We start from the raw sequence: 27,476 nt of genomic DNA on the forward strand, positions 1-27,476 counted from the left end.
TATTTTTGTTTAACATTTATTCTCAAATTGGAAAAAATCAGAGATCATACACATGATAACGATATTCTATATCTAATTTTAGATCTCTAAATTCCATGAAACAAAGCTACACAATATATTGAAAGCACAAGATAGAGAGAAAATAGTTACATAAAATCCGGATAACCTAAGAAGAATTTCGCAACATTTACTAATAACAAAAAACCAGAGAGACGGGAATTTTAAGAACTTCTGAATTCGAATGGTTGGTTCAAAGATTCGTTGTTTGTTAAGTTGATTATATATAACAGACAAATTGAAAATATACCACATTTTTACAAAGCCGAAACATCTGAATCACAAAAAGAACAATATTGACAAAATTCTCCTTGATTATCTAAATATTAAAAATCCATGTGTTCACAAATAAAGACAAGGAAAAAGTCATAATATTGCGAAATAAATCTTAAAATTCTGTGTCACGTGTATATGATAAACAAAGCAAGCAAACATTCCGCTATCTCTAACGAATCATGTCACAGCACATCAAGGGAAGTGAATCAGTGGACGAAAAAAAAAAAATCCAGGTTTTCTTGGATGTTTTATTTTAGCAGAGATGACAGAAGACCGATCAGTGTATTGAAATCCAAGGAATAAAATTATTTAAAGATGGGCTTGTACAACTTTTTGAATTTTAATGACTTTGTTGTATCTATTCAACTATGAAACAAATTATAGTGTCCAGTTGTATAGGTATGTAGTATAGAATTTCTTGGAAGTTGCAAAAAAAAAAAAAAAAAAAAAGGAATTCTTTCCCAGTGGATTTCGCTTATAAAATCATTCCGTGGTATACTTCAGATATATATCTCGAAATCTATTCAAAAAAATAAAAAAATAAATAAAAATAAAAGGGAAGTGAATTTCGTCGTAGTCATATCGTGCAATATGGGGGATTTTATCTTTGACAATCTCTTTATTGTTTCTGGTGTCAACGGGTTTAGGGCATAATGAAATCGTGAATTTTATTTTCTATAGTTCCGTTTCCTCCTACTCTTCATTTTAATCTGAAATATCTGGAAAATGAAATTCCAAAAGAAGAATCAAATATCTTAACATAGTTCCCACGCACTAAAAATCTTGCCATATTTTTATTTTTTTACCATGAAAATGAGTGAATTTTGACCTACGAATTTCAAGTCTCATTACCAATTATATATGTTTCTATACTTGTTTCTTTGGATAATATTAAGACATTTCTTGGACTTTGGCAAAATGGATAAAATTCTACAGATTAACAAAATCGTTAAAAGATCAAGTATTGTGACAAAGTACAATTACATTAAGACAAATTTTAAAATAAACACTTCAGTCTTATAACGAGTTTAAGCACTTGTAACAACAAAATCTCAATGTGTATTATCATACAACTGCAAACATACAAAGTGGGGGGAAGTGATATCGTTATTATCATACAAATATGTTAATAACAGAGATCATACTCGCAATTATAATATTAATTATGTTATTGTTTGAAGTTTAAAAAAAATAGATACAAGCAATCATAGCCTATCCACGCATGACAGCCTTTACGTATGTTGGAAAAATGATATGTTGCCTTTTGACAAAGGAAAATTCAATTGCAATTTTACCCTGTCACTGTGACATTTTCAACAACTAAAATTTGGGTGGTAGTCATTAAAAATCAACAAGCTGGTGCCGCCGTGATGTTGACAACAGTGATTAGTGTCTTTCTAAAAATAGCATCTTACAATATACCAATATTCTTTTTACGCTAGAAAATTTCTAAAATTCCTCAATTTATCCAAATAAGTTTTTCTTCTAGGATCTTCAAGACGCATTGTTTTTAATACTCCTTGTCCGTGGTTTTCAGCATCTTACAGACAATCGATACTACTTATTTCTATTAAATTAATTAAAAACAATGTTAAAAATATATCTTGGGGTGGGTGGGGGAGGAGACTTAAAAAATTGTATGGTTGCAGAAGTACAGATTATGCATAATGGAACAACCCCTATCATGTAAGCATATTGCAGTGCATAAGAAATAATATAATTGGATTCAAATCTAATTAATAAACACAATCTTAATTATATGCACAACACTGATTAAACATTGCAGTTTTAATGATACTTAATATAGCACCTATATCCATTAGTGTTCAAAACGCCACAAACATGATGATTGGCAACCTTTTTAGTTCAAATTTTAAGAAACATTAATATTTCCAGAAAAAAAATATATACATGTACTTTGATATTTCAGTCTTCAAAAATGAGCTCTGATTCCTCATCATGGCAGGAGAAAAGAAACGGAAATGTTATTTGCAGAGAGATGATAAAAGAAAAAGGTTCATATAATAGGTTTTTGTTTCATGGTCATGGAATAATAGAGAAATCGGTACATATTCCACAGGAGAAGAAAAAACAGCAATTACATGTAGTTCTGGCTTACATTGCCTGATAAAGTTATGCAGTACCATGTCAAATATGTTACAATTATGACAGAATTTTAAGCAACCTTTCAATAATTGAAACAAAGTAATTAATAAAACACAGTATAACTTCCGCCATTAATCAGTACACGTGGCATTAAAAAAAAACAAAGTTTTAATGTGAACTACTTAACACTGTTCCGTTTCAAAAGACCCAGAATCTTTACCGAGAAAAAAAAATAACAGAGAAGTGATAAAAGGGCAATTTTGTAGAATATTTTGTTCACGTTTTAAGCATAACGGAATTGTACTTCTTTAAGTTTTAAAAACGTTTAAGCTAACCCATTAAGGTAGTGGTCATTTCTTAATTAATTAGTGTTTTGAGGAATGTCTGCTATTACGAAAAGTTTACTATAATCATATTGATTAAAAAAAATCAAGTCAGTAACTATCGTTGCATATTCATAAAATTGCAATGTCATACAAATAAAGTCCACGGTGTAAAACACCGGCATATCTTCATATATGATTCTATCACACAATATTATGCTGAAAAGGAAAAAAATAATTAACAAGAATATTGGCAGTAAATACTGACTTTTTGGATGAAGCGCCGCAACAGCGATATAACTTAATGCTTTAAGCATTTCGTAGTAAGACAAACAAATACTATAGAAAATCTCGTGGTTTTTACATGTACAAGGTTCAATGTTGTCCTCAATTTTTATTCCATATTCTGATATTTGATACCAGTGAATATAGGGTCAGTTCAACGACCCTGCTTATGGCACCAGTATTTCCTCTGCATTGTCATATACTATTTTGAGGGAAAAAAAGATATTGTTACGTCAATATATTTTTTCATGAAATAGCATTATGCCAACACAGTGGACAGATTTTTTTTGGGTGTCATTAATTTGATGGTTAAAAACAATGTTCTAAAAAAGACAATCAATGCTAGCCCAGGCAAATAAGTATAGATACAATGGTCTTACCAATACATACAAGTAAACTATATATAAGGATTATATATATTTCTAACAATACACTATATCAAAAAGATTTGGATATAAGGCGTTTTACGCCACATATTTAGCATATTCACTACCTGGACAAAGATTTACACAAAAGTAAAACATTAAGACATCTTTGATAACAACCATTTGAAAAAAAAATGTATGGGATAAAATGTTACGCACACCATTTCCAAAAACAAGCATGTAATGATTTTTCTAACTATTGGCTACAGATAAAAGCGATTTTACAGGGCATTCCAACAAAGGGGTATGTAACATAACGTGAAGAACTCCGTTTTCTGACAATCATTCAGCTTGGTCTTTAGCATGTTACAAACCTCTATGTCTATAAAACGGTATTAAAAGATGGAGTGTGAAAAAGTGTGTGTATTTACAGATTGTGTATGTAGGTGATATAGAAAAATATCACCTTATATATTGAGAGACATAACTGCTCTTGGAGCCAACGGAAAACAGGACAAAAATGTACTCAAAAAGCTGACCAGATTGTCCCAAACATCACCGGTTCTTAGCGTGAACACTTTAAAAAGCATGACGACAATTTCCAGGACCAACACAAATACTGACGTAGAACACATATTTAAGGTACTTTGACCAAAACCCTTCTGTACCAGAAGTAAGTACATGTATAAGCAAGACCAAACAAATAAAAATCAGGTTTAGATGCTGAATCATCAAAGGCACAAACAAAGTTAACAACATCATAATTCATACTTTAAAAAGACTAACGGAGTTTGCATATTAAAATAGACTGCCGAAACGCTGACCTTTTCCGTAAGATACTTCTTAGAAGAATACACAATGGGTAATTCTTTTAATTGTTTTTTTTTCGTTAAAATTTGCTATGACCCATGTTGGAAAGGGTAGAAAATAATCTGATCTTCCTAAATAAAACAATTTGGTAAAGTATTTCAAAAAAAAAAACCCTCATCCCCACAAAAGTTAAGTGTGTTTTTAAAATAAGCAAAACTCCAAACACAGCTACTTAAGTGATGTAAAAATTCAAACCAAAAGAGAAAGGTAAGTTACAGAGGAAGAATGGGCATTTTTAAAGGAATACACCATTTCCATTGAACAAAACCATTACAACGCAAATTATGTGTACACAACAACTGACTCGACTTTTGAACTAGTTCTTTGGTATTGGTAGATGCTAAACTTTGAACAATAAACAAATTTTACAACAAACTAGTATACTATTACAATATTACATTTTGGTAAATTTTGTGAATTTTGAAATAGAAAAAATCTAAATGTGAAAAAATAATTTCACTACAACTGCAATACTGTCCAATACAAGAATAATGCGAAACTGATGAGGAAAAATCTGTCTGCTACATGTTGTGCGGTGGTGGGGGTACCGTTTGCGTTTCAGGGCCAGGATAATTGGAATTTTGTTTCATAACTGCCTCTAGCTTTCTCTCTAAAAATGCAACTCTTTCTTTTAAATAATGATTTTCATACTCAAGTTCCAAAGCACGCTTATAGAAATTCCTTTCCTTCTCCTTCTTGGCCTCTCGCGACCTTCGGGCTGAATCATTGTTTTTCTTTCTCTTTTCCCAATAGCTTGGGTCCTTCATATCGGAAGGGACCGTGGACTTTTTCCTCTTGCAGATGAGTTTCCTTGGCTTGTAACCGGCCACGGTAACCCCGCTTGTTATCATCTGATCCACGTTGATATCTGATGTCGGACTACTTCCGGTCCAGTCTGGAAGCGTTGTGGGTTGACTGTCGCTTGTTTTAGAGTCGCTATCAGACTCCACATAGTCACCAAGTAACTTCCGCTCGGAGTCCATACTCGGACTTAACTTATGGGGAGTCCGATCTCGCATTTTGAAAGACGGTGGTGAATAGGGGCCCTCTTTTAAAGAAACGGGTTTTCCATTGCCACTTCGTATTGGTTCAAATAAATTTGGTTGAGTGTTCATCGCACAGTTGTTCCATTTGCTTTCCTCGGTTTCAGCCTTTAGGGCTATGTTAGTGTCAGGGTACTGTTCGTTGGAATAGTTTCCATATCTTTTGCGAAACTGATCTTGTGGGGGCTTAAAATGACTATTCCCATAATTTTGTCCATACGTATTATTTCCGTTTATGCTGCCGTTCGAGACTGGGTTAAAGCCGTTGTGTTGTGAAACATGTTGAAAGCCTCCACTGTGGTGAAAATCAGCAGGCGTCTGTTGCCCAGGTAATGGCCAACAATCAATGCTGTTTGGTGCAAATCCATCCTTCTCCATCTTGACGATTTGCGAAGATTGTGTCGATCCCGGAAAACTTTCAGAGGGCCAGAAGGAAGGAAGGTCGCACGCTGTGTCCATTAGCAAAGCACCGGCCATTAGTTTTGAAATACTAGTACCGCTATCCTCAAACTGTGATGTTGACATACCTAAAAGGGAAAACAGCAAGGAAATATTAAAATGTATTATATAATTAATTAAAGATCAAAGATGCTGATAAGGACCGATATAGCAATCCCGTACAAGAATCAAAATGGCACAGCCGATGGGTGTAATGAGGGTCGAAAATAATAATAATAATAATAATAATAAAAAGATGGGTGTAATGTGGGTCGAAAATTAAAAAAAAAGAAACATCATGACCAGTAAGAATTTAAAAAGTGAAATAAAAATTAAAAAAAAAAAACGTACAAAAAAACCCAACAAATAAACAGACAAAAAAAAAAAAAAAGAAAGAAAGAAACAAACAAACAAACAAAACAAATTCAAACAAACAACAAATATAGAACAAAATTGTCTCGTTTGTGTCAAGTTTTTTTAAAATTATTATTCTATTTTAATTCATAATCCTCTTAGATTAATTCAGTTTTATAAAACAAGAATAAATTGTTTAATTCCCGGTTGTGATTAAGTTTTAATAGTGACAAAAAAATAAAATTAAAAATATGACCTCTTAATTAACTTCATTTTAACTTATGTGTATTTCTTAGTTAAAGATGTCGTAAGACAACAATTAAAGAACATATAATTTGAGGCACTAAAGTCTCTACATGCACATTTAAATCCCCCTCCCCCAGCACCACAGTGTGACATAATGAAAAAATAAAATAAAAAAACCGGTTATATTAATACTTACAAAAGGGGACGTTATGAGTATCAGTATAATTAGCTGTATAGCAGAAGAATTGTCACGGTACAGAAGTTTCATTTCCCTAAGCATAGCAGGAAAAATGTCATGTGATTATTTTCAACGAATGACTTCGTGATTTTTTGAGCATTTTTATTTTAGATCCCCTTTAATCTACAAAATATTATTATCGTACGTGTTGTTTTACATGAATGGAAAAAAGTAAGGGACAAAGAGATTTTTCCTTAAAAGATAATATATATGAATGTATTTTTTCTAAGCTATTCGTGATAAAATTATAATATTTCATAAATTTTCTATATAATCAATAGATTCAAAATGAAATACATGTATTTCGAATTTCATAACCAAAATTCGTGTTTTTCCATGTCTTTAAACAAATTGACAACAATCACAGATTAGTAAACAACAAAATCACACTTACTGTTCAACATATGAACAACTATTTATATAACCGTATTTTAATTGAGTAGGAGAGATGTTTGGCATATTAAATTGTATCATATTCGTATTTATTTGTCAGTATTAAATATAGTATTCAGTACTTAATCAGATTTAACAATAAAACATTTTGCTAAGATTTTCACGTCAGCCCCTGAAATATAAAAGTTGTACTCTGCATATGAGATTGGACTGCCCCGTCTTCATACTGAAGGTTAAAAAAGTTAAAGGTTAAAAAAGTTATGCATGGTATAGTGTTTTTAGTTAATTCAAAGTAACCAATATATCCGTTAGACCCAATGTCTTTTTTTTAATATACAGAGAAATTGTATTGTACAACGCTGGTCACGGTAATAAATCATCGATTTACTTATTAGGATACAGAAAAACATACCCCCCCCCCCAAAAAAAAAAAAATTCCAAAATAATTCACATTTATATAGGCCCGTAGGAAGCAATTCAATTTTGGGGGAACTATTGGAAGATAAATCGGTCACACAATTTAATTTTGCGCACTTCTTCATAAATATATTCTTCAAGAAATTTTTTTCATGGATGTCAAGGGCGTCAAAAATGACCATCGTTCAAAGCATACATTTTAAATTTTGTGCCATTGGCAAATTATTTTCTGCTATAAAGGATACAAAAGTTTAACTTGGAAATGATAATAAATTTTAATAAGTGCCTTCTCTGTTTAATGGTTACTTTGAGGACCGCATCTTTGTTATTACACCGACATCATTGGTACATTTATGAACGTTATTGTGTCATCTAACAAAAAACCAAAACGTCTTTCTTTCATTTTTGAAATGTTTCCATTTCAATCAATTTCTTTATTTTATTTTTGCATCCTTTAAAAAAAAAAAATAAGAAAAAAGAAAAAAAAAGACGTATTCCGTAGTATTGCCTCCTAATGATAGTTCCATCGAAAATGACATTTAATAAACATGTATATTTGATTTGAAAGAAATAGAATTTTTTATTTCATTGTATGATATTTTAAAAATTCTTGCAAATATTATTTCTAAAAGTAAAAATTTCTGTCTTTATTTTTATCCAGTATAAGCATTTTAAATTAAATAAAAATAGAATTTTTGGAGAAAAAAAGAATTCAAATAACTCATGGTCTTGTATTCAAATAGCGTATTCCAATACATCATTTCGACGAATTAGAACAGATTTTCCCCATTTCACTTTTTACTTGCTGCAAAGTATTAGCTCAAGACCAATTTTTGTATGAACGGGGGAAGTCCATGGCCATAGCTTTCCTTATAAAACAGACTCTTCTTTGGAAAGAATTCACCGAAAAAAAACCGCGGAAAATAAACAAGAGGATGCTTCAGTGCCTCACATAATACACCTATTATTATAATACTTTCAAGAATTTGAGTACAAAATATTTTCTGTTCAACTTAATTTTTAACTGGTAATCTAAACAAAAAATAATTTATAAACATCATTTTCATGATAAAAAAAGGAAATTAAAAACGATTGATAATGCGGTGAGAAGAGTGGTATAATAAAATAGGTCGCATTATAAAATTATAAGATATTGTTATACTGTAATAAACATATATGCAGTTGTCAAACATGTATCATAAATATTCTCATTTTTGTTTTTCTTTTCTAAAATCTGTAAAGCAAACAAATTTCAACTGGCTTCTCAGGATAAATACTTACCGTTCGTTTCGAATATAGACAAGAAATTATAAATCTGTTAAAAATTACATGACATCACATATGGTACATTGATATGTTAAAAAATAAAATTATAATTGTTTGTCAAATAGCAGGCACGGAAATTGTATCAAAAAATGAACATCAAGATGTTGTCTAAAATCTTATTAAACCTTTCCCGACTCACAGTTATGTGAATAATTTTAATCTGAAATATTAATTAACAGTTAAATAAAGATATTTTCATTATGCTTACGTATGTTTTAGATATGTCTAAAACATCCATTTAAATATATATATTTATATATATATTCTTTCATTCATTTCCAGTTTTACATCGAAGGTTGAGAATTTTTGATGTAGTTTTTTTTCTCTTTTTTTTTCTTTTTCTTTTGCACCGATTAAAAACTACATTAGATTACTACCCTAATTATTTACTTATCACATATGAATTGGTGTATTTCACGCTATTTACGCACCTGTTCTCTTATATGCGTAAATTTCGCAGGCAAAGACACGGAGAAAACGTCATCGCCACGAATCGTAATCGGCCAGGCGCGGTGGCGATTACGGGTGGCGATACTATCCCTCTAGCGTGACCTTTTCACAGTAGAGTATCAAATGGACATTCTCCAGTCAAGAGTTATCGTCCTTTGCAAAATATTCTTGTCAGCAGTTTCGTAATATGGCAGGGACAATCCATTTAATTCTTAATGGGAGAAATGAAGAAAATATTTTAAATAGAAATAAAAGAAAATAAGATGTTTCAATTAACTTTCACTTTGATCGAATTTGAAAGCCTATATACTAGCTTTAGAACTCTTTTGCTCCAGGAGATACTAAACTGAGTTGTGATGGCGTCCAGCAGGTGAATTTTTCATTGTCTGAAATTAATTGTTTTCCTTTTGCATTGAAACGTAAGAATTCACACGATAAAGAATGACTCTTCTGTGAGCAAAACAGTAAGATTTGTTGTAATATTAATATTCGAAGTTCAGTTAATTATTTTTATTGATACTTTGTAGCACGCACCTTTGTATTCAAGCATTTATCAGGTTGGGCACAGTTCCTTTTTCCAGTAACTGTTACGCTAAAAGGGAATTGTTCATCTTTTCAGTAATAAAGAGCTTTACTGTATACGGGAATTTTCACTCGTTTCCCCTCTTTTCTTGTGTTTGCTCTGAATAAAAGATTAAGTGTGTAATGGATATCGGCCTGGGTAGGTCAGTCGGTAGAGCACCTGACTAGTGATGCAGGGGTCCCGGGTTCGATTCCCGGTCCAGCCATACATTTTCTCCTTTCCTGTTACAGATTTGGTGCCGTTGACCACCCCTGGACTTGCAGGTGAAAGTCCTGCCAGGGGCAAATAAGAACTTGGGTTGTGTCTTCAAGGGCGAGGACAATTTAAGGAGGGAGGAATGTGATGGTTTGGGCCGTGGATATCGGCCTGGGTAGCTCAGTTGATAGAGCACCTGACTAGTGATGCAGGGGTCCCGGGTTCGATTCCCAGTCCAGCCATACATTTTCTCCTTTCCTGTTACAAGTGCAAGAATATTTTCACATCCTCCAAATATTTATAGTCTAATATGTTGACGGTGCGACCGTTAGGGCGAGCGCAGATACCTATATATTCATTTATAATTTACATGTAGATCAGGCTCTTCAAACCGCATGTGACATTTAGTACGTCTAGACTTTGACGTCACATGACGTCGCTTGTAAATAGCATTACCAAAACAAAGTCTGATCAGTGCTAATTTTAATAAAGAAGGTTTTATCTACTGTTTATCTGCTATATATACATCAAATCAAGGTGAGTTTATCTTTTTCTTGGAACTTCTGGTTACTGCAAGAGTGTTTTTTGTGGCGAGATGCAATTTGCAAAGCATTATGGGACCACAGGTTACTGCGGAAAAAAATTCGTTTGGATCAATGTGAAAAGTCGGAATTTTCTCTTCGCCCAGGTGTTGCTTTAAGAGCTCGCAGTGACGCGCTACTCGCTGCGCTCGCTATTAAGTGTATATATGCTTAAAACTACAATATTTATCGCTGCAAAAAGCTGAAAAAGAGTGATGAAATATTTCTACGATATAGATTTCTTAGGGAAGCTTATCTGTGTTAAAATTGTGAGATTGAATATATTCAGCAATTGCCAACTCGTACATGAAATTATTCGATCGTTCTAATTAAATTCTATAATCATTTCTTTCAAAGACATCGTAAAAATAATTTTTAATACCACTGCTTCTTTTACAGATGAAAATAATTAGATGAAATATTAAATTTTAAAAGATAGTCATTCAAAGATGGTTTGAGAATGAATGCCCTTGTAAGATTCCATACTTTTCGTATCATTTATCAACAGAGAAAATATAAGTAGAAGTCGTGGATTACTGCTGCATGTGAGTTTAAATTCCTATGCATGGAAAGGGTAAGATGTCACCTCAACGAAATCAAGCTATGAAATTTTGCGTTTTGAACTAGTAATAATATACTTATAAGGGAAATATTCACATCCGTTGGAAGAATACTCATGATGTCATACAATTAAATTTCATCTTACTCCCATCTGCAGCACTAAAGGACCAAATTTTTTTGTCAGCGAGGTTGGTTTAATAAAGTTTAAACACATCACATCGTATTTTTCATGCACTTTTTATTTGAAACACATATTTGGGGCATTATTTTAAAAATATGATGAAAATTCCTGAATACAGTAATGTTTTTTATTACTGAAAAGAGGAACAATTCTCTTTTAGCGTAACAGTTACTGAAAAAGGGAACTGTGTCCAACCAGTTTATTCAAAATTTGTGGTACATTTCATTTTATTATTCCATTCATGCATAACTCCCATGTATTTAAACAAAATTGTTAATGAAAATGGCAAGAAATATAAGAAAAATGTTAATTTGTTTTGAATTTCGTTCATCATTGTCATTTTTTAATAATATATGTTTGAATATTTATTTGTAGTTAATTACTATGCACTTGCTTGCGATATGAAATGCATTAAACAAACATAAAAACAATCTGTACCCCACCATCCATGTTGAAAAAATGTCACAATCATTTGATCAATACTCAATATACGTTCTGTATTCACCAAAAATTTGTATGGAACATCTGTTTTTGAATATGTTAGGTCTAGTGTGTGAGAGATTAACAGTTGCAAATAACAAACTAGAAGAGTTATTGATTAATTTATTGGAGGAAGACTATTTATCACCATCGTTGGAAAGATGTCATTGTCATCAGAAGTATATACACAGAAATTCAAAGGGTATAACGCATATGGGAGAGGTATAGATAACCCATATGGGGAATTATTTGATATCCTGTTTGGCCATTGTTCTTACTTCCATACTTACAAATGGAATCATGCAAAGTATCATACTTGCTGACTGCAGAATATTAAAATCTGGGTTCACTTGGGGAAAAAAAATCTAAGTGGAATTAAATGTTTTTATTTGTTTTTCTGTGATAATTGTTGTTTGTTGATTATGTACCATTATTTAAATTTTTCTGGTAATTTTTTTTTTAAATATTTAATTCACTCTGGGAGAAAGGCAGCCAGGCAATGAATGAAATTTTCCATACAAAATTAACACTAAAACAGCCAAAGATTCTTTTCAGAAAAAGGGAGCCTATCCCCTCCCCTGTACAGTGGGTTTGATGCCTGAAACTGTTTGTGGTGGGATGGGGATGATGAGACTAATAAATGTTAATGTAAAAGTCAAATATTGTTCAATGTTGGTGGCATATTTGGCACAAAAGTATGACAAAATGTTGCAGTATCCCCCCCCCCCCCCCATCACACACACATTTTTAATGATTGCATTTAACAAATAAACATCACAGAAGTTTTGTAGTATTTCTTGGTATTAACAGTTTAAAAAAAACAAAACAAAACATTGAGCCTTAAGATTTTTTTCCCTTGATGGAAATCATAGTCAGTAACAGTATTTTATGTTATCTGTACATAAACAGTAACAGAATGGCAGTGAAATTATGTCACTTCCATTGATATCAGTCAGTGCTTATTGAGAACAATTCTGATAGGTGGTATGTTCAGTATTGTTCCTCTACAACACTCAAAAACCTAGAAAAACAAGACCAAATCCATAATTTTTTAAGCACTGTCACAAGAGCACTTATCAGTTACAGGTTTATGTAAAATATGAAAAGATACAGATTACCCATGAAGCATACTTGTCTTCTTTAGAATGGAGGAAATTGCCATCAACAAACAACCAGAGAGGAGTGACATAATTTCGAATTGTGAAGATTCACCAAGTATAGAGGAAAAAAAGCAGATGGCCTTGTCAGGAAGTTCCATAAATATTCCTCAAGAAGGTGACAGAGCTTTCAGGGCAATTTCAGAGGGTAAGTTTGGGGAGCATGAAGCAAAAAGAGTCTTTGAGAACAAGGCTGCATCTTTGATGAGCACTGGATTAAGTCAGCTAGGAAGTTACTCTTCAGGAAGTGACTCTGAAGAAGACTCCCAGGCTCCTGCTGAGGCTTGTCAAACAAAAAGTGAGACATCTAATGAGAAGAATTCACAATCAGAAACTGTTTCCCAAAGTTCCGTTACAGTAGGAAAAACAACAGAGCATCAGGAACAGGATTTGAAGGAAAACTTGAATATTCTTGAGAAGGCTATGGAATGTACGAAACAGGGAGAACAAAGTATTGTGCAGCATAAATCACATGAAAGAGAATTATCGGATGTCCAAAATGCACAAGACGGCAAAGTAGAAATATTGCTTGGCACTAATCAAGACAAGACATCGGAGGATTTACAGAGTGTTACCTCCTCATTGTCAGAGAACAGTGACCAGAAGATGATAGATCACGATGTTGTGTCAGAAGAAACTGATGTGTCTGAAAAAATAGGAATGCCATCAGAAAGAAGCCACAGGTCAGAATCAACAGGATTTGAAGTAGAAGAGCCAGTAGATATCCCTACTGGTTTAAGAAAGCCATCTAGAGTGGAGGTTATTGATGAGGAGTCTAATTCAAGCTTTATCAAACTTGACAGTAAAATGAAGGACTCCCCATCAGAATGTGACATTCCACCATCACCTTATGGAGTTTCAGAAATCTCAGAGACACCTGGACCACCATCTCCCACCTCTATTATAAGGTATACATAATAAATGTACATGTAAATACAATTCACATATATATGCATTATGTACATGTTAATACAATTCCTCTTCAATATACTTTTTTAAATATGCCAATATATTTTAAGTAAGCATTGTTTCTTATTCTTTTTCATGATAGTAATGGTGACAGTGTTTCCTTGCAAGCGTTTGACAATTTTGGACCCCCAACTCCCTCATCTGTGGCAGAGAGCTCTTCAATGGGACCCACTCCATCAAAACGGTCCAGATTGGCTGTGTACACACCAAGTCAAGAACAGTAAGATTCTATCATTGTATATAACTAATGTAAAAAAAGGTTGCAGATACCTAATTCCATTTTCACTATGAAGTCTTTATGTTTAAAGCACCTTGCATTAAATATGCATGCTAGCTTCCTTAAAGTTGATAAAGCCTGATTTTAGAGAAATTTATGATCATAATTTTACTTACACTTTCCAAGAAACACAAACAAAAAATTGCAACACTTGATAACAAATATATATTTATATATACATGTATAACGGTATAGGAATTTAAATGCAGGGAATTGCTCATGACCATCACATTTATGATATGCACTTCTCATATCTTGTGTAACTTCTTTTCAGCATTACCGCAAATAAGTTGTTTGAGTACCAGTGGCCGACGGACAGTTCTGGAGAATATTATATGCTACAAGAACAGGTGTGCGAGTACCTAGGGGTCAAGTCATTTAAACGCAAGTACCCAGGTCAGTATAGCATAAACTATCAAAGGGACATTGCCATACTTGCATTGCTGTCTTGTATACTATTTTGAATTTTCCTATTTATTTTAAAAATAACTTCAATGATTTAAACTGAAATAACAATTCTCAATTTTCAATTATAACGATATTCTTCATGACTGAATGACCTAGCTAATACCAAACACCCATGTTTGTAAACATGGGCTCCAGCTCCATTATTATTTATGTTTGTGTTTTACCGGGTATATTAAATTTACTTATACTACACACGTCATTGAACACAGACAAAATTTGCATCATAATTTTGATTTGTTACATTTCTATTCTGACTTTTCTGGTTTATACTTCTAATATGTTTTCTCAAAAATAAATAAAGTCACAGAAATTTAATTCAATTTCCCACTTAAATCAAATGTTTAATGAGGATAAATCATAGTACCTGAAAGTGTAAGGATGTATGACAATCAAACATCAAAAATTTGTAGTTGTTATCATTTTCAGATTAAAGAAGTGTCTAAACTTGCTTCTGTTGGTCAGAAACTCATTGACAACAATAAGTCAAGAAATTTTACCAAAAATTGTGAAGTATAAAAATTTCAACATCATGTCTGTGCCCATTTAAGAGAGGTGAACTATTATAATAACAGAAGAAAGATCATCTTATGATTTAGTACTTTATTTGATACTAATGGAAACTTAGTGAAAGAAAAACAGGTAATAATGCTTGGATACCATGGCATGTTTAGAGTTGTTGGAAAATAATTATATAAAGGAAACATTTTAAACATTCTTATAATTAAATAAGACTTCTTCATGATGGTCATCTAAAATACATGTATTGCTCAGGTCTGGATTAAATAACGTGTTACAATAGATTAATATTATTCTTCACTTCTAAAAAGATACTGTGAAATCACTAATTTTCAATGGGGTCAAATCCTCCCTAACCAATATTTTTTCTTCAAACCTCAAAAAAATATGTGATTTCGAAGTATTATGTATGAAATTAAATAAAATTAAAAATGTTTTGTTTGTTTGTTTGCTTTTTTTTTTTTGGGGGGGGGGGGGGGGGGGGGGGTTTGTTAAGTCATTTTCAAAAATATTGTTTATTCTCCATAAATCTTTTTTTTTTTTTATATTTCTTACACAAAATTCCTATAAATTCTTAATAATAGGGCATTTATGAGCTAAATTTTGAAAGCCAATATAATTTTAGAGAGATTGTAGATCTCTTTTCATGGAAAAACAAATGTTCATGATGTTTTTGCTGTTCAACTCAAGAAAGTCATATATATATATATATATATATATATATATATATATATATAATTTTGATTTCGAATTCTTTATTACGAATGTTTCCTATAATAGGGTACATTCATTACAGATTTTAAAAAAAATAATCTTTTGATAAGGGTAGATGTGGAATTTATATATATATATATTTCTATAACTTCATAATTTATGATCTTTTGCACATTACAATTATTTTTTTTATAATCTGATATTGAATATGAAGGGTACAGTAAAACCATTTTTCCTTCATGTGTGACTTATTTTTGTGAATTAGAGAGGTGAGGAAAATCATGAACATTATCATGGGGAATTATAAAAGCACTTCCTTCAAATAAAATCAAAAATGCCTTTGGAAAGAGGAATCATGACACAGACTAGCCATACATACAAAGAAAGAATAAGTCAAAAAATGGAAAATTGAATAACAGTGGTAGCAATTATACACTCAAAATTGCAATCATTGCACACTGTAGATAAAAAAAAGAAAATTATTCACTGGACACTTTTCTTTTTGTTATTACTGCAGCATGTAAAACATAGTGCCAAATTACAGCTTAATATGATGAACACGACATTAAAACCTGATAATATGGAATTGTCGTTAGGCAAAGACATTTAAAAACTCTGATTTGCAAAGGTATGATAAAAAAAAAACCTCTTACCTTAACCTTCAAAGGTGAACTGTTAGCATTGATGATGGGTACAGGGCAATTTATTGTGTAACAGAGACAAATATTCACATCTATTGGTACCAAAGTTTACAGAAAAAAATATAATAACAGTGATTTGGTATGTACAAAATAAACACAAAATTCATCAAGATTATTTGATAATTAAATCAATTATTTTGACAGCGGAATGAAAAAAATAAGAAAATGGAAATCAATTTTTTTTAATGTTAAAATTGGGCCACCCATTCATTTAATTGCTTGGGAGAAAAGGTTTATTTACATGGCCACAATGTCCTAGTTAAAAATTCACAATGATTTATTTTTCTTTTGTAATGTACGGTGTTATACATCAGTGATGCTTAAGTCTAAAAGATGGACCAGTGATACATAAAACAATCAATTTGATTTCAAAATCTTGTGTAAGGTGAATTCGGTTTAAATACACTTTTTATACATTTCACCCCCCTAAAGGTTTAAATTATAACTGGTATTATATTATTTATTGTATGTAACTTTCACTGTGTGGTATAGAAGCAATCTAAAAAAAATTAGTTCATATGTATTGTTATCTAAAAAGCTGGGAATTTGAGTGAAAATTTAAAAATAAAAAATTATTAGCAGAATTCTTCGAATTTCAAGTTATTCTAGAGACTTTAAAATAAGTTTTATATGTATTAATTGCCACTTTGGCAATAAGTCTAGAGGTTTAGGATTATGAGAGGATTTGAATTCATAAATAATCAAACCAGGACTGATGGTGACATCACAACTATATGGTAGAACTGTCAGTAATGTTTACCTGACACATGAAGTGAATATCATAATTATAAATGGTGCCTGTTTTGGAGGGTAACAGTTGAAATTGACACCCCTCAGAAAACCATTGTCAACTGATGTATCAGAGGAGGTTGACAATGGTTTTCTGAGGAGTGTCAATTTCAACTGTTACCCTCCAAAACAGGCACCATTTATTTTATTATACTGAATGTCTTATTGATTTAGGATGTCAGCAAAAAAAATTCGTCGATCGTCTGTATGTTCACTTCTAGAAAGCTTTCAAACTCCCCACTACTATTTTTCTCAATAAGAAAGCTTCAAAAAAGATTTACCGACCTCTTTATTGTTTGTTTGATACTCAAAGAGTTCTTTATCATCTAAAGTTTGGTTATTTCTGTACTCGCAAGCATGTTTCATCTGTCATTTGTTGTTTTCAAGTAAGCTACATCTGATGCAATCTTTTATTGACATCAAGTTTATTAGGCTTCTTTCAAATGCAAATATTTAAACAAACGTTTGGAGAATTCTATGGTGAACCGTACTTGCACAACTTGCACACATAACAATTTCATTGTGTTACCCGTTGTCAAGTGTGTTGCTAATGCTGAGGGTAACATTACGGATTGTTAAATGCGTCTAAACCAATCAGATTTTAGTACATGTATTTAACATGAAAGTATAATAAAATACAATGTGAATTACAATTTTTATTTCAGTTTTCACTTCAGCCAGTCAGAGTAGGGAATGTTGACCAATGATATGTAATAAAACTGTCTAGTTTAACAAGTTACAACATAGCTCTCCAAAAGAAAATTAAGAATTTTCAAGAAAGATTCTAATTATAAGTTGTTTTATTTTGATATAGTAAAATCATTTACATTCTTTAATTCCTCATAGATTAACATCACTACAGGTGATGTACCAATCTGATCGAGGGAATCATGGCAGGTCTTGCATTAAACTCTTCTATGCACTTCTGGACTTAATTATTTTTTAAAATTTTTATAAATTTAAAGAATTATTAGGGCCAAAGTGCTTTTTTTGTAGGTGGGATTAAGAAATAATTTCCTTGTTGTCGGAATTATTGGAGAATATACCCAGATATTTGAGAGATTTTGTTTGGAAATAAAAAATGATCCCAAAGGATGAGGTTTTTATTTTCCAACGAAATCTCAGAATTGAGGGGTGTATTCTCTGAATTCTGAAGACAAGAAAATTATTGTTGTGAATATTTAAACCTCTGTATACAGAGGAACAGTGAGGCTAGATTTTACATCAACAGAATTGTCTCATGGCATCACAATCGAATGCTACATTATTATGCATTAGAAAAAGTGTGATAAAATCGGAATCCCAAGTAACCTTTTACCCACCAATTTACATCAAAAACAAAAGATGCCTCAAACCTTTACCAGAGAGTCAAAATTCAAGGAAACATGATTTGAATTAAGTAATAATTTATTGAAGATATTTGTGATTTATTGGAGTATAAAGGCTTTGATCTTTGTGATAACTATAATAGTAGAATTATGTCCTACTTATTGTAAACGAACTTTTATTTGCGTGCGAGAAATATTCACGAGTTGCGTGACCTATTTTAACTCGCGAATATTAAACGCTGCGAACCATTTATTTTGCTTTGTATTTATGAAGAATGCTTCCTCAGTCGTGAAAATTAATGGTTGCAGATTCATTTCCGATCGACAAATCGCGAATAAAAGATTATGCGAATAATAGTTGGTAAACAGTAATTGAAAATGATATTTGGTTTGATTGTTTCCAAATAAACAACATTATTTTAACAAGAACTATAATTTTTCATTACCATACAGACTGCATGCATGAAGAAAACATGATTACTTTATTGTGTTAATGAGGTGAGTTTTCATTTTTGTTTAGATTTGTTTCGGAGACAAGTGGACATTAAGGAGAGGGTTTTTCTGATGGAGAAGGGTGTGGTCACAGAGAGTCAAGCTGACCTTGGTGAGAATATAAATTAATGGACTAATCTTGAAACAAACTGAATAGATGTCCAAAGCTAACCTAAGATTTAAATAAATGTAGAGTGGTTATATTTTATACAATGAAGGTAAAATTAAGGCTAAAATGAGGTACATGTATAATAAATTTAAGAGAAAAGAACAAAAACTACCTGACAATGAATAAGCATATTATTAAACAAAGATCATTTACATTAGTATTGTTTTTATGCCCCAGTCAAAGAATAATTGGAAGGGGATACAATATGTTACAGTGAGCTTAAACATAATTTTGGATATCTGAGAGATATCCCAAGAAGAGATTCAAAAAATAGGTTAACTCTTCTTTTTATGAGAAAAATTTGCTCAAATTACAATATGCTGCATATTCTGTTAACAGGATTAAATTTAAAGCTTTAGAACTTGATCTTATTCGATTAGATGCCTATACAGTTGAACTTCGATATCTTGAACACTGATATCTTGAATACCAGGGATATGTCAAAATTATTTGGCAGTCCCAGACACCTTTTTACCCTAATTGATATCTTGAATCATCATATATCTCGAAGTTTAATCTTGGTCCTGTTGACTTTGAGGTAATGAGGTTTGACTGTATATATATTTTATGTCATTTGAATTTGGTTGAATGTTGAGGCATGCTGACACATCTAGTTCCTATAAGAACATAGATAGACCTTTTCTTCAATGTACCCTTGTATATTTTTAAAATCTCGATGAAATTTCAAAACTAAAATATAGTTTTGAAATTCAACTTTTAAATAACTAAACATATCTCTTCAATAGAATTTTTTGATAGAAGAAACAAGTATTTATTTGTTTATGATTTTAACCATTTTCTTATTTGAAAATTTGAAAGCACATTAACTTGCAGTCAGTATTACAGGAGTTTTCTATATATACAGTGTATCATTAAATATGGTTAACAGAGCAGTATTGTTTAAGCAACAAAATGCTGTCTTTTTTGTGTTATATGGATATAACAATTGCAGAAAAAATACATAACCTGCTTTAGTGGTTTATATACTTATGTGATTTTTTCTGCAATGATTGGAACCTCAAATTACACGATAAAGAAAGATATTTTTTAATTCATATCTTTTTAGTTAATGTGTATAAAGTGAGTGAAAGTACAAAAATTATTGTATTTTTGATCTGTACATGTACGTTACATAGATGGAAGAGCCAAGGAAACAGTTAATCTTTAAACCTTAATTATTTCATATTTGGAGTTGTATACAGTTGGCTTTAAAAAACAATGAATCTAACTTGTTTAGAGGTAAATTGCTGTTATTGCTTGAGACGACAGCTATATGATTTTCATAAGGAATAAGAAGAAAATATTCTGTGATGAAATTTTTTAATTTATATTGGTCATCTCCTAACAGTCATAAAACTGTTTGTTAATTACTACTAATTTTTATATATAATTGCTGAAGTGTCGAACTTGTGCCGGCAAAGTTTTTTTTTTTTTTTTTTTTTCAATTACTGATCACTAAGACTTTAAATCATAAATAAAATATATATGATAATAAAAAAACCCAGAATCAATAAAAGTTTGTTTTATATTTTAAAGTCATTATGTGAAATTGATTTTCTAAACAATTACAATTTAAACATTTATTCTGTACTTTAAATGAAATTATTGAAAGTAATTATAATGTCTTTGACTTACATTTTAAACAAATATTTAAAAAAAATCAATCATCCATTCAACTCACCAGTCACCAGGAAATTCATTGTGTTCATTCATACAGTGTCTGATGCCAACCATTTATCTGTGGGTCCAACCTGGTATTTATACCCCACCCATCACAATAGGACATAGGTTATACAGGAAATTAATAGATACTTTGAAATCTAATATTTATCACTAAATATTAATTATCCCAGTAGACCTATCAGGATTTGGACAGAAACTTGTTTGTTTCAAGCTGAGACTGTTTGCAAGTAAAACCACGACTAGAGATTCGATAGCCACATCTGATGGTGGACACACACTATTTCAGGCATTAATTGGGGGAGCCCTTTTTGCACGATATGTGTTCAATATTGAGAATATATTCATTCATTATTTTTTTTAAACTAGATTTCATGACAAGCATTGTTGTTTGAATTTGTTTTTCTTTCCCTGTTTATATTCCTTATATTCACTCCATATAACACATGCAATTTCTGCACTAAGATATTAATCTGGCTATGATAAGTACCTGCACATACAGCAATCTAAATATATATATATATACACAAAATAAAACATGGTTACAATGAATATGTTTATAAAGAATTCACCCTTACATTGAAGTGATTTTCATTCCCCAAAGTATGAAGTTATTGAAAATAACAATTTATGTTTATAATGATCAAATTAAAATTGTGTGTTCATCATTGGCACTTTGCGGCATGCATAAAACTGTTTTACTGTACACTGTCATTAATGTCATTCATGGAAGTTTCCCAAATGATTAAAAAATGCCCATCCAGCTACCACTGTCCCATATGAATTGTTTTGAATTTAGTAATATGCTTACTTATTGATGTCTTAATTCATCTTTATAATAGATATATTTTTTTCGCTTTGGATTAATTACTATCCGCAGATTGCACTGAAATTGTGATTCTGCAGAATTATGACCCTGCACAAAAAAGTATGTTCACAGTAAATGATATAAATGGAAGAAAGATTTTATCTTCTAATGATCATCAATTAAGAGAGAGAGAGAAGAGGTATTAGAAATGTTCACCTGTCCAGGTGTGTGTCATACTCTCTGGTGGGTACACAACTGCTGATTTCACCTGAAACAGACAAGGACAGGTAGAATAGGACACTCAACTTCTGTGTTGTGAAAATAAGAACAGAAGTACTTGTAGATGGACACTGAACATTGTTAATGTTAGACTATCAAATATCATTGTTTTTACACTTTGAGTTTAGAAGCAGTCTTTTACTAATTATCAGCATATCAGATATCAAATGTGATGCTGAAAGTAATTAATTTATAATAGATACCCTACTAGCAAATAATTAATACATTTACCGCTACTTGAAACCTTATACATAATGCTGTTAACAGTTATTTGAGCAATAGATTGCGTACCTTCATTTTTGCTTAAAAATCAGATTACTTGTAAATCATTTCAAAATAGTGAACATGAATTTTGGTAAAATGTAAGCATTTAATTATATGATTTTGTGAATTTTTATTAATTCAATTAATATTATGATTGATCTTTTTTTTTTTTTTGATCATCAAAAGTTTATACAAAGCAAACTAAAGTTGATCACATTTTTATATTCAATTTAGCAGAAGTTTTCTGATTCTAATTGTTATGTATATACAGAAGTTGTAGATCTATAACTGGACCTCAACAATTTTTATTGTTTATGACAGCTGCATTTTTTTTTAATTGACTTATATTGTATTATTGTATTTATTGATGATTGTTTTCCTGAAATTCCAGGGCTTACTGCACTTAAGAGTGATGAAGTATGTGACCTGATGCACAGAGATTATCCCTCTATGTACCAGGTACGGATGGACTGAGAGTTATCCCAGTGGAATTTCTCTTAGTAGGAAATCAGGATTTATTGGGAATGAACTAGAATTATAGCTCAATTTACATTAAAAATAGTATCTGTAACTTAAGCTTCAACCTAGTATCAAGAAGGTAGGATAATGTTGTAGTTTTATTTTTAATGTTTGTTTAAGGTAGTCTTGTCTCAACATACAAATCTGTGTAGGGGAAACACTTGTAATTTTGTGTTTAAAAATCCCATTATGATTCAGATAAAGATCCGTGTTTCAGATGAAACTTATAAATGCTCTAATATTTTGCTATAACTATATATCCCATTTACTAGTATTACTTAGTGGATTAAAGTGTCATAAAGTGATTATAATATTTTTGAATCATCTTTATCTTGAGAGTACTGTATTTTAATGTTTAACTTATAAACAAAATATATACAGAGCTTTCAATTTGAGATATTTTTTAGAAAAAAAGCAAGGAAATGACATTATTTTTCTCCTTGAAAGCTTCTTTTTACTGTAGGAATATGCAGAGGTCTTACATGAACGTCAAAAACAGAAAATCAGCGAAAAACACAAGGAGTATGAAGTGGTAAGAAGATCTGACCATAATGGCATCTACATCAAGCTGTCCTAAAAGCTGGCCCTAAAAAATCCTATTATTTTTTTAGTTTTGCTAAAATTCCTTAAAAAAATTAAATTCAAGGAGAAATCCTAAAAAAAAACCCCCCGAATTTTCCATGTCAATTCATATTTTTAAAAAAATATTTCTACTCTAGTGATTTTTAAAATGCATTCATACAAATTAAATGTCTTAATGTAGTGTACAGTTCTTATTCGTATTATTTAGTGAAGGGCAGTTGACCAATGGATCCATGTATGAACATGCTCTTCCTATACTTAAAGTATTTTTTTGCGAGTTTCTTGGTTGTCAAATATGTGAAAGTAAGTCCACTCAAATGTCTGAAATTGGCCCTCATTTAGTCGTAAAATTCCTAATTTTAGCCCTATTTTTTTCAATTTTATCCCTTAAATTCACCCTTACTTTTTTGTCAAAAAAGTGCTGGACAGCCTGTATCATTAAAAAAATATGAAGTCTTTAGATCCTCTTCCTTTTAATAGAAATGAATTCAGTGTCTACTGAAATAACTTTTTGGCATAGAAGCAGGGGAGCAAAAATACTAAAGGAAAAAGTATATTTAAAATATAATAATATATTTGATAGATATTTCAAGATATATACATACACTGAAGTATTTGCATGTTTGTTAAGCAACCTATTAAATGTATTGGCCATGGGAAATTATTTTTTGACGTAGCTGACTCTAAAGGACGAGAACAGTGGAAGGGGGTGGGATACAGGGTATTGAATATATACACAATATTGTATACATACACTGTATTGTATACATGCATTATATTGTATATTTACACTGAATAGTATACATGCAGTGTGTTGTATAAAGGGACTATATGCTACCAGATATACATGTAAATGTGTACTACTAAGTTTTTGCATTTAGGAATTTTTTTTTTGTTTGAATTAGGAAAAAGTAGTATGGACAACTTGAAAGTTTTTTGAATTAAACAAAAAAAATTTTTTTAAATGAACTAATGCTTTCAAATAAATCAAAATTGAAGATCCAGTATTGCATATATATACAAATAATTAAGTAAGATAAAGACAACTAATTTCCAAAATGAGTTAACAGGGATATACTGGTAGTGATTTAATAGAAATAGCATTAAAACTCCAGTACAAGTCAGAAGATGTAGCTAAAAAATGATAGACAAAAATTTATACATACAAGCATGGTATTGTGTTATAGTCCAGCTTGGTTTTTCTTCTGTGAATTTTTTTTTTCACAATTCCAGTTTCACCTTATGGGAATCAAATAAACGATACAACTGTCACTATGGGTATTTTGCTTCATATGGAATCTGAAAGAATAAGATCTATAGACAATTATTCTTCCTGGAAAACATTTTGAAGTATTGTTGTGAGTTAGGGGTCACCATAATGATGCACTTTCAGAATGTAAAATACAATGATCTCATTCTTTTTATCCACTTCCCCATATCTGGAAAAAAATGTATGAAACATCCTCCTCTTAGACCCACTTCCTAATACTGGGTTTCCCTATCCTGTGTGTGGCCTCTTCTTGTCACTGACTGCCGTAGCGATGCTCGAGTGCATCTACGACATCAATTGTGGTTTTTGAATACCTTGTTAATATATTTGAAAAGGTTTCATTGTCTGATGAAAATTTTTAAAAAAAAAAACTTAACTTCTGTTGATATCATCCCTGGTCTTTTGTATATTGGACATCCTTTGTCTCCACATAAGCTGGCTAAGGCTGACAGTCTGCTGTCAATGGAGATCCCAAGGTTAACAAAGGTGTATTACATCTATATCTAAATACCCAGTTTTACCCTCAGTTTCATCAAACAATTCAAAGATAATATTTGCCAGAGGAATATAGTATCCTTTTTTTGTATTTTATACATGTATGCCTCAGTATAAGAACTATAATTTGTTCAAGATCAAGGTTTATTGAATTAAATTTTGATAGTTCCTTCAAAAAAACTCCCTTTTTTTCACAGCCAAAATTGGAAAAGAGTAAGATGAGTATGTACATCAAGAAAGCCATGAAATCGGCAGCTGAGTGGAATTCTAACTTCCAGAAAGAAAGGCGAGAAGAGAGAAAGGCTTACCTTGACCTTCAAACATTTGTAAGCATACCTTTTGTTTACTTGATTTGTAAGCATACCTTTTGTTTACCTGATTTGTAAGCATGCCTTTTGTTTACCTGAATCAAACATTCAGGGCATCAGATGTCTTACAATGTTATTAATGATTAAAATGACAAGATGTCTTATTACTAACTTTTTGTCTTGAATATACAGTAAAACTTGTTTATAGTGAACATTTATAAAGAGAGTACCTTGGAATTTTTTTGCAATGTAGGGATTTTAATGAAGCAATGTGTTTTTCTTTATCATCAGATAATTCTGATGATATATTTGTCTTTGAATTCTTTTAGTTGGCTTGCTTTCCAGTTTTTAATGACATTTACATTTAGGAGTACATGTATACACGTAGTTTATAATGTTTGTTCAATTCAAGTTGAATGAATTAAATTGATTTACTTATCCAGCCTACATAATTCATAAAGGTGTATAATTAACTGCATTGATATGTATCTTCAGAACATTCACTACCCTAAGGGCCGTTATAAGGTGCTACCCAAAGAGCTGACGAAGCCCAATACCTATCCCATCTCATTAATACCAGGACAATTCCAGAATTACTTTAAGAGGTACAGAGGTCTTCTAAAAAATCAACTCTTTACTCATCTACTTGCCTAAAGCTGTGCTGTATCTTTTTTTTGATTTCTCACCAAAATTTTGATATCATATGCAGAAGTAGTTTAAGTACCGGTAGTTTTCTAATTTATGACAATTTGTTTTTCTTGTAAATGACTTATTTCTACAAGAAACAGATGATTCCCAAACCTCTTGTGTTGTAGTTACTTTTTAGTGCACTATAAAAGATGTAATTGTATAAATACCATTCACCAATGAGACACAATTAATATTCTTAGATATCTGATTACAATTGTTTGAGGAAACATTTTGCGGTAAAAAGTTAAATGTTTGGGACCTCTTTGTACAGCCATTCAGTGATCTGAGTGGGTCAGTATAAAGAGGAAGTGGCAGAAATTATACACAGTCTCTGATTGCTCTTAATGACCTCCTGTTGGAACTCACAGTATGACCCAGTTCAGTGCATGATAAAAGCAGGATTAACTGTCTCTTTTTCAAAAATTATAAGTAGTTTCTGATTACATGTACTTAAACAACTAAGTCCATAAGAACTAAACTCTGTTTATATTTTGAATTGGTAAGTTATTCTTCCTAACAGCTCAGTATTTCCCCATATAATTAATGGTTGATGAATAGCTGTTTTATCTAAAAATCTCAAGTATCTTTCAATGGCATCATTGGAAGAGAGATATTAAAATGACAAAATTCCTTCACAAAGTTAAGAGCATTGATTGGGGAATAACATGAAGCATGTTTATTTAGGAAACAATTCAGGTTAATGATCTAAATGTTACCTTCCTGGAAAAAGAGGATTAAATAAAGTCAACTATCAATGAAGATATGATGCTTTTGACTGAAATGAATTTAGACCATTAAAATGATTCCACTTTTATTTTGCAGGTACTCCCCTGATGAGATTAAGTATTTACCCATGAACACTGCTATGTTTAATCCCCCCAAACAAATGGGGACTACTTTAGCAAACCCCCAAGAGCAAGCAGAGCCAGAGACTGCATCAGAAGAGGATGAAAATGTTAGTCAAGTACTATGTTCACCTTTCCCTTCCTCAGTCATATTCTTTAACTAAAACTTTTAAATATGTGATGTACACCATTATCTATTTCTTATGCTTGCATTTTCATTCATTTTGATCTCCCTTCTTGTTGTCTAATTTATGATTTTTTTTTTTTTTTTGCAATATCTCAACATTGGTGTATATTTTCCATAATTGCAGCCACACCATCAGACCATTCTGTAGATGATTTCATCCTATCATACAACATAGGATGACAATCCATCTCTGAAAATTGA

General features: G+C 31.4%; 2 protein-coding genes across 4 annotated transcripts in view; one reads left to right on the plus strand and one right to left on the minus strand.

Annotated features, from left to right (window-relative positions):
- Positions 1-24,711, minus strand: LOC133182340 (uncharacterized). Of its 2 annotated transcripts, XM_061317149.1 has the most exons (3): positions 24,643-24,711; positions 22,053-22,094; positions 1-5,852 (listed from the first exon to the last, which is right to left on the minus strand). In XM_061317149.1, exons 1-3 carry the CDS (start codon positions 24,650-24,652, stop codon positions 4,804-4,806), a joined length of 1,101 nt encoding a protein of 366 aa, XP_061173133.1. In that variant the 5' UTR covers positions 24,653-24,711; the 3' UTR covers positions 1-4,803. The 2 variants fall into 2 exon arrangements, with proteins under 2 accessions (XP_061173133.1, XP_061173134.1); XM_061317150.1 differs by lacking the exons at positions 22,053-22,094; positions 24,643-24,711 and adding an exon at positions 9,169-9,334.
- LOC133182333 (PHD finger protein 10-like) overlaps positions 9,587-27,476 on the plus strand; it is a 26,480-nt gene continuing 8,590 nt past the window's right edge. Inside the window, exons 1-10 of one of the 2 annotated variants that reach the window (XM_061317135.1) lie at positions 9,587-9,651; positions 12,913-13,833; positions 13,977-14,114; positions 14,446-14,567; positions 19,208-19,291; positions 22,771-22,838; positions 23,362-23,430; positions 25,443-25,571; positions 26,049-26,158; positions 27,066-27,198. In XM_061317135.1, the coding sequence (XP_061173119.1) occupies positions 12,914-13,833; positions 13,977-14,114; positions 14,446-14,567; positions 19,208-19,291; positions 22,771-22,838; positions 23,362-23,430; positions 25,443-25,571; positions 26,049-26,158; positions 27,066-27,198 (1,773 nt within the window). In that variant the 5' untranslated portion in view covers positions 9,587-9,651; position 12,913. The remainder of the gene's footprint in view (positions 9,652-12,912; positions 13,834-13,976; positions 14,115-14,445; positions 14,568-19,207; positions 19,292-22,770; positions 22,839-23,361; positions 23,431-25,442; positions 25,572-26,048; positions 26,159-27,065; positions 27,199-27,476) is intronic. The other variant, XM_061317136.1, reaches the window with a different exon arrangement.

This window comes from Saccostrea echinata, unplaced genomic scaffold (genome assembly GCF_033153115.1).
Source record: "Saccostrea echinata isolate AGI-Se365-2 ecotype Australia unplaced genomic scaffold, CSIRO_AGI_Sech_v1 ptg000009l, whole genome shotgun sequence".
Taxonomy (NCBI): domain Eukaryota; kingdom Metazoa; phylum Mollusca; class Bivalvia; order Ostreida; family Ostreidae; genus Saccostrea; species Saccostrea echinata.

Excerpts from the sequence above, each read along its gene's own strand:
- LOC133182340 (XM_061317149.1), bottom strand. Across the intron at positions 5,853-22,052 it reads TATGACACACACCTGGACAG|GTATGTCAACATCACAGTTT; the intron begins GTGAACATTTCT and ends TTTCCCTTTTAG.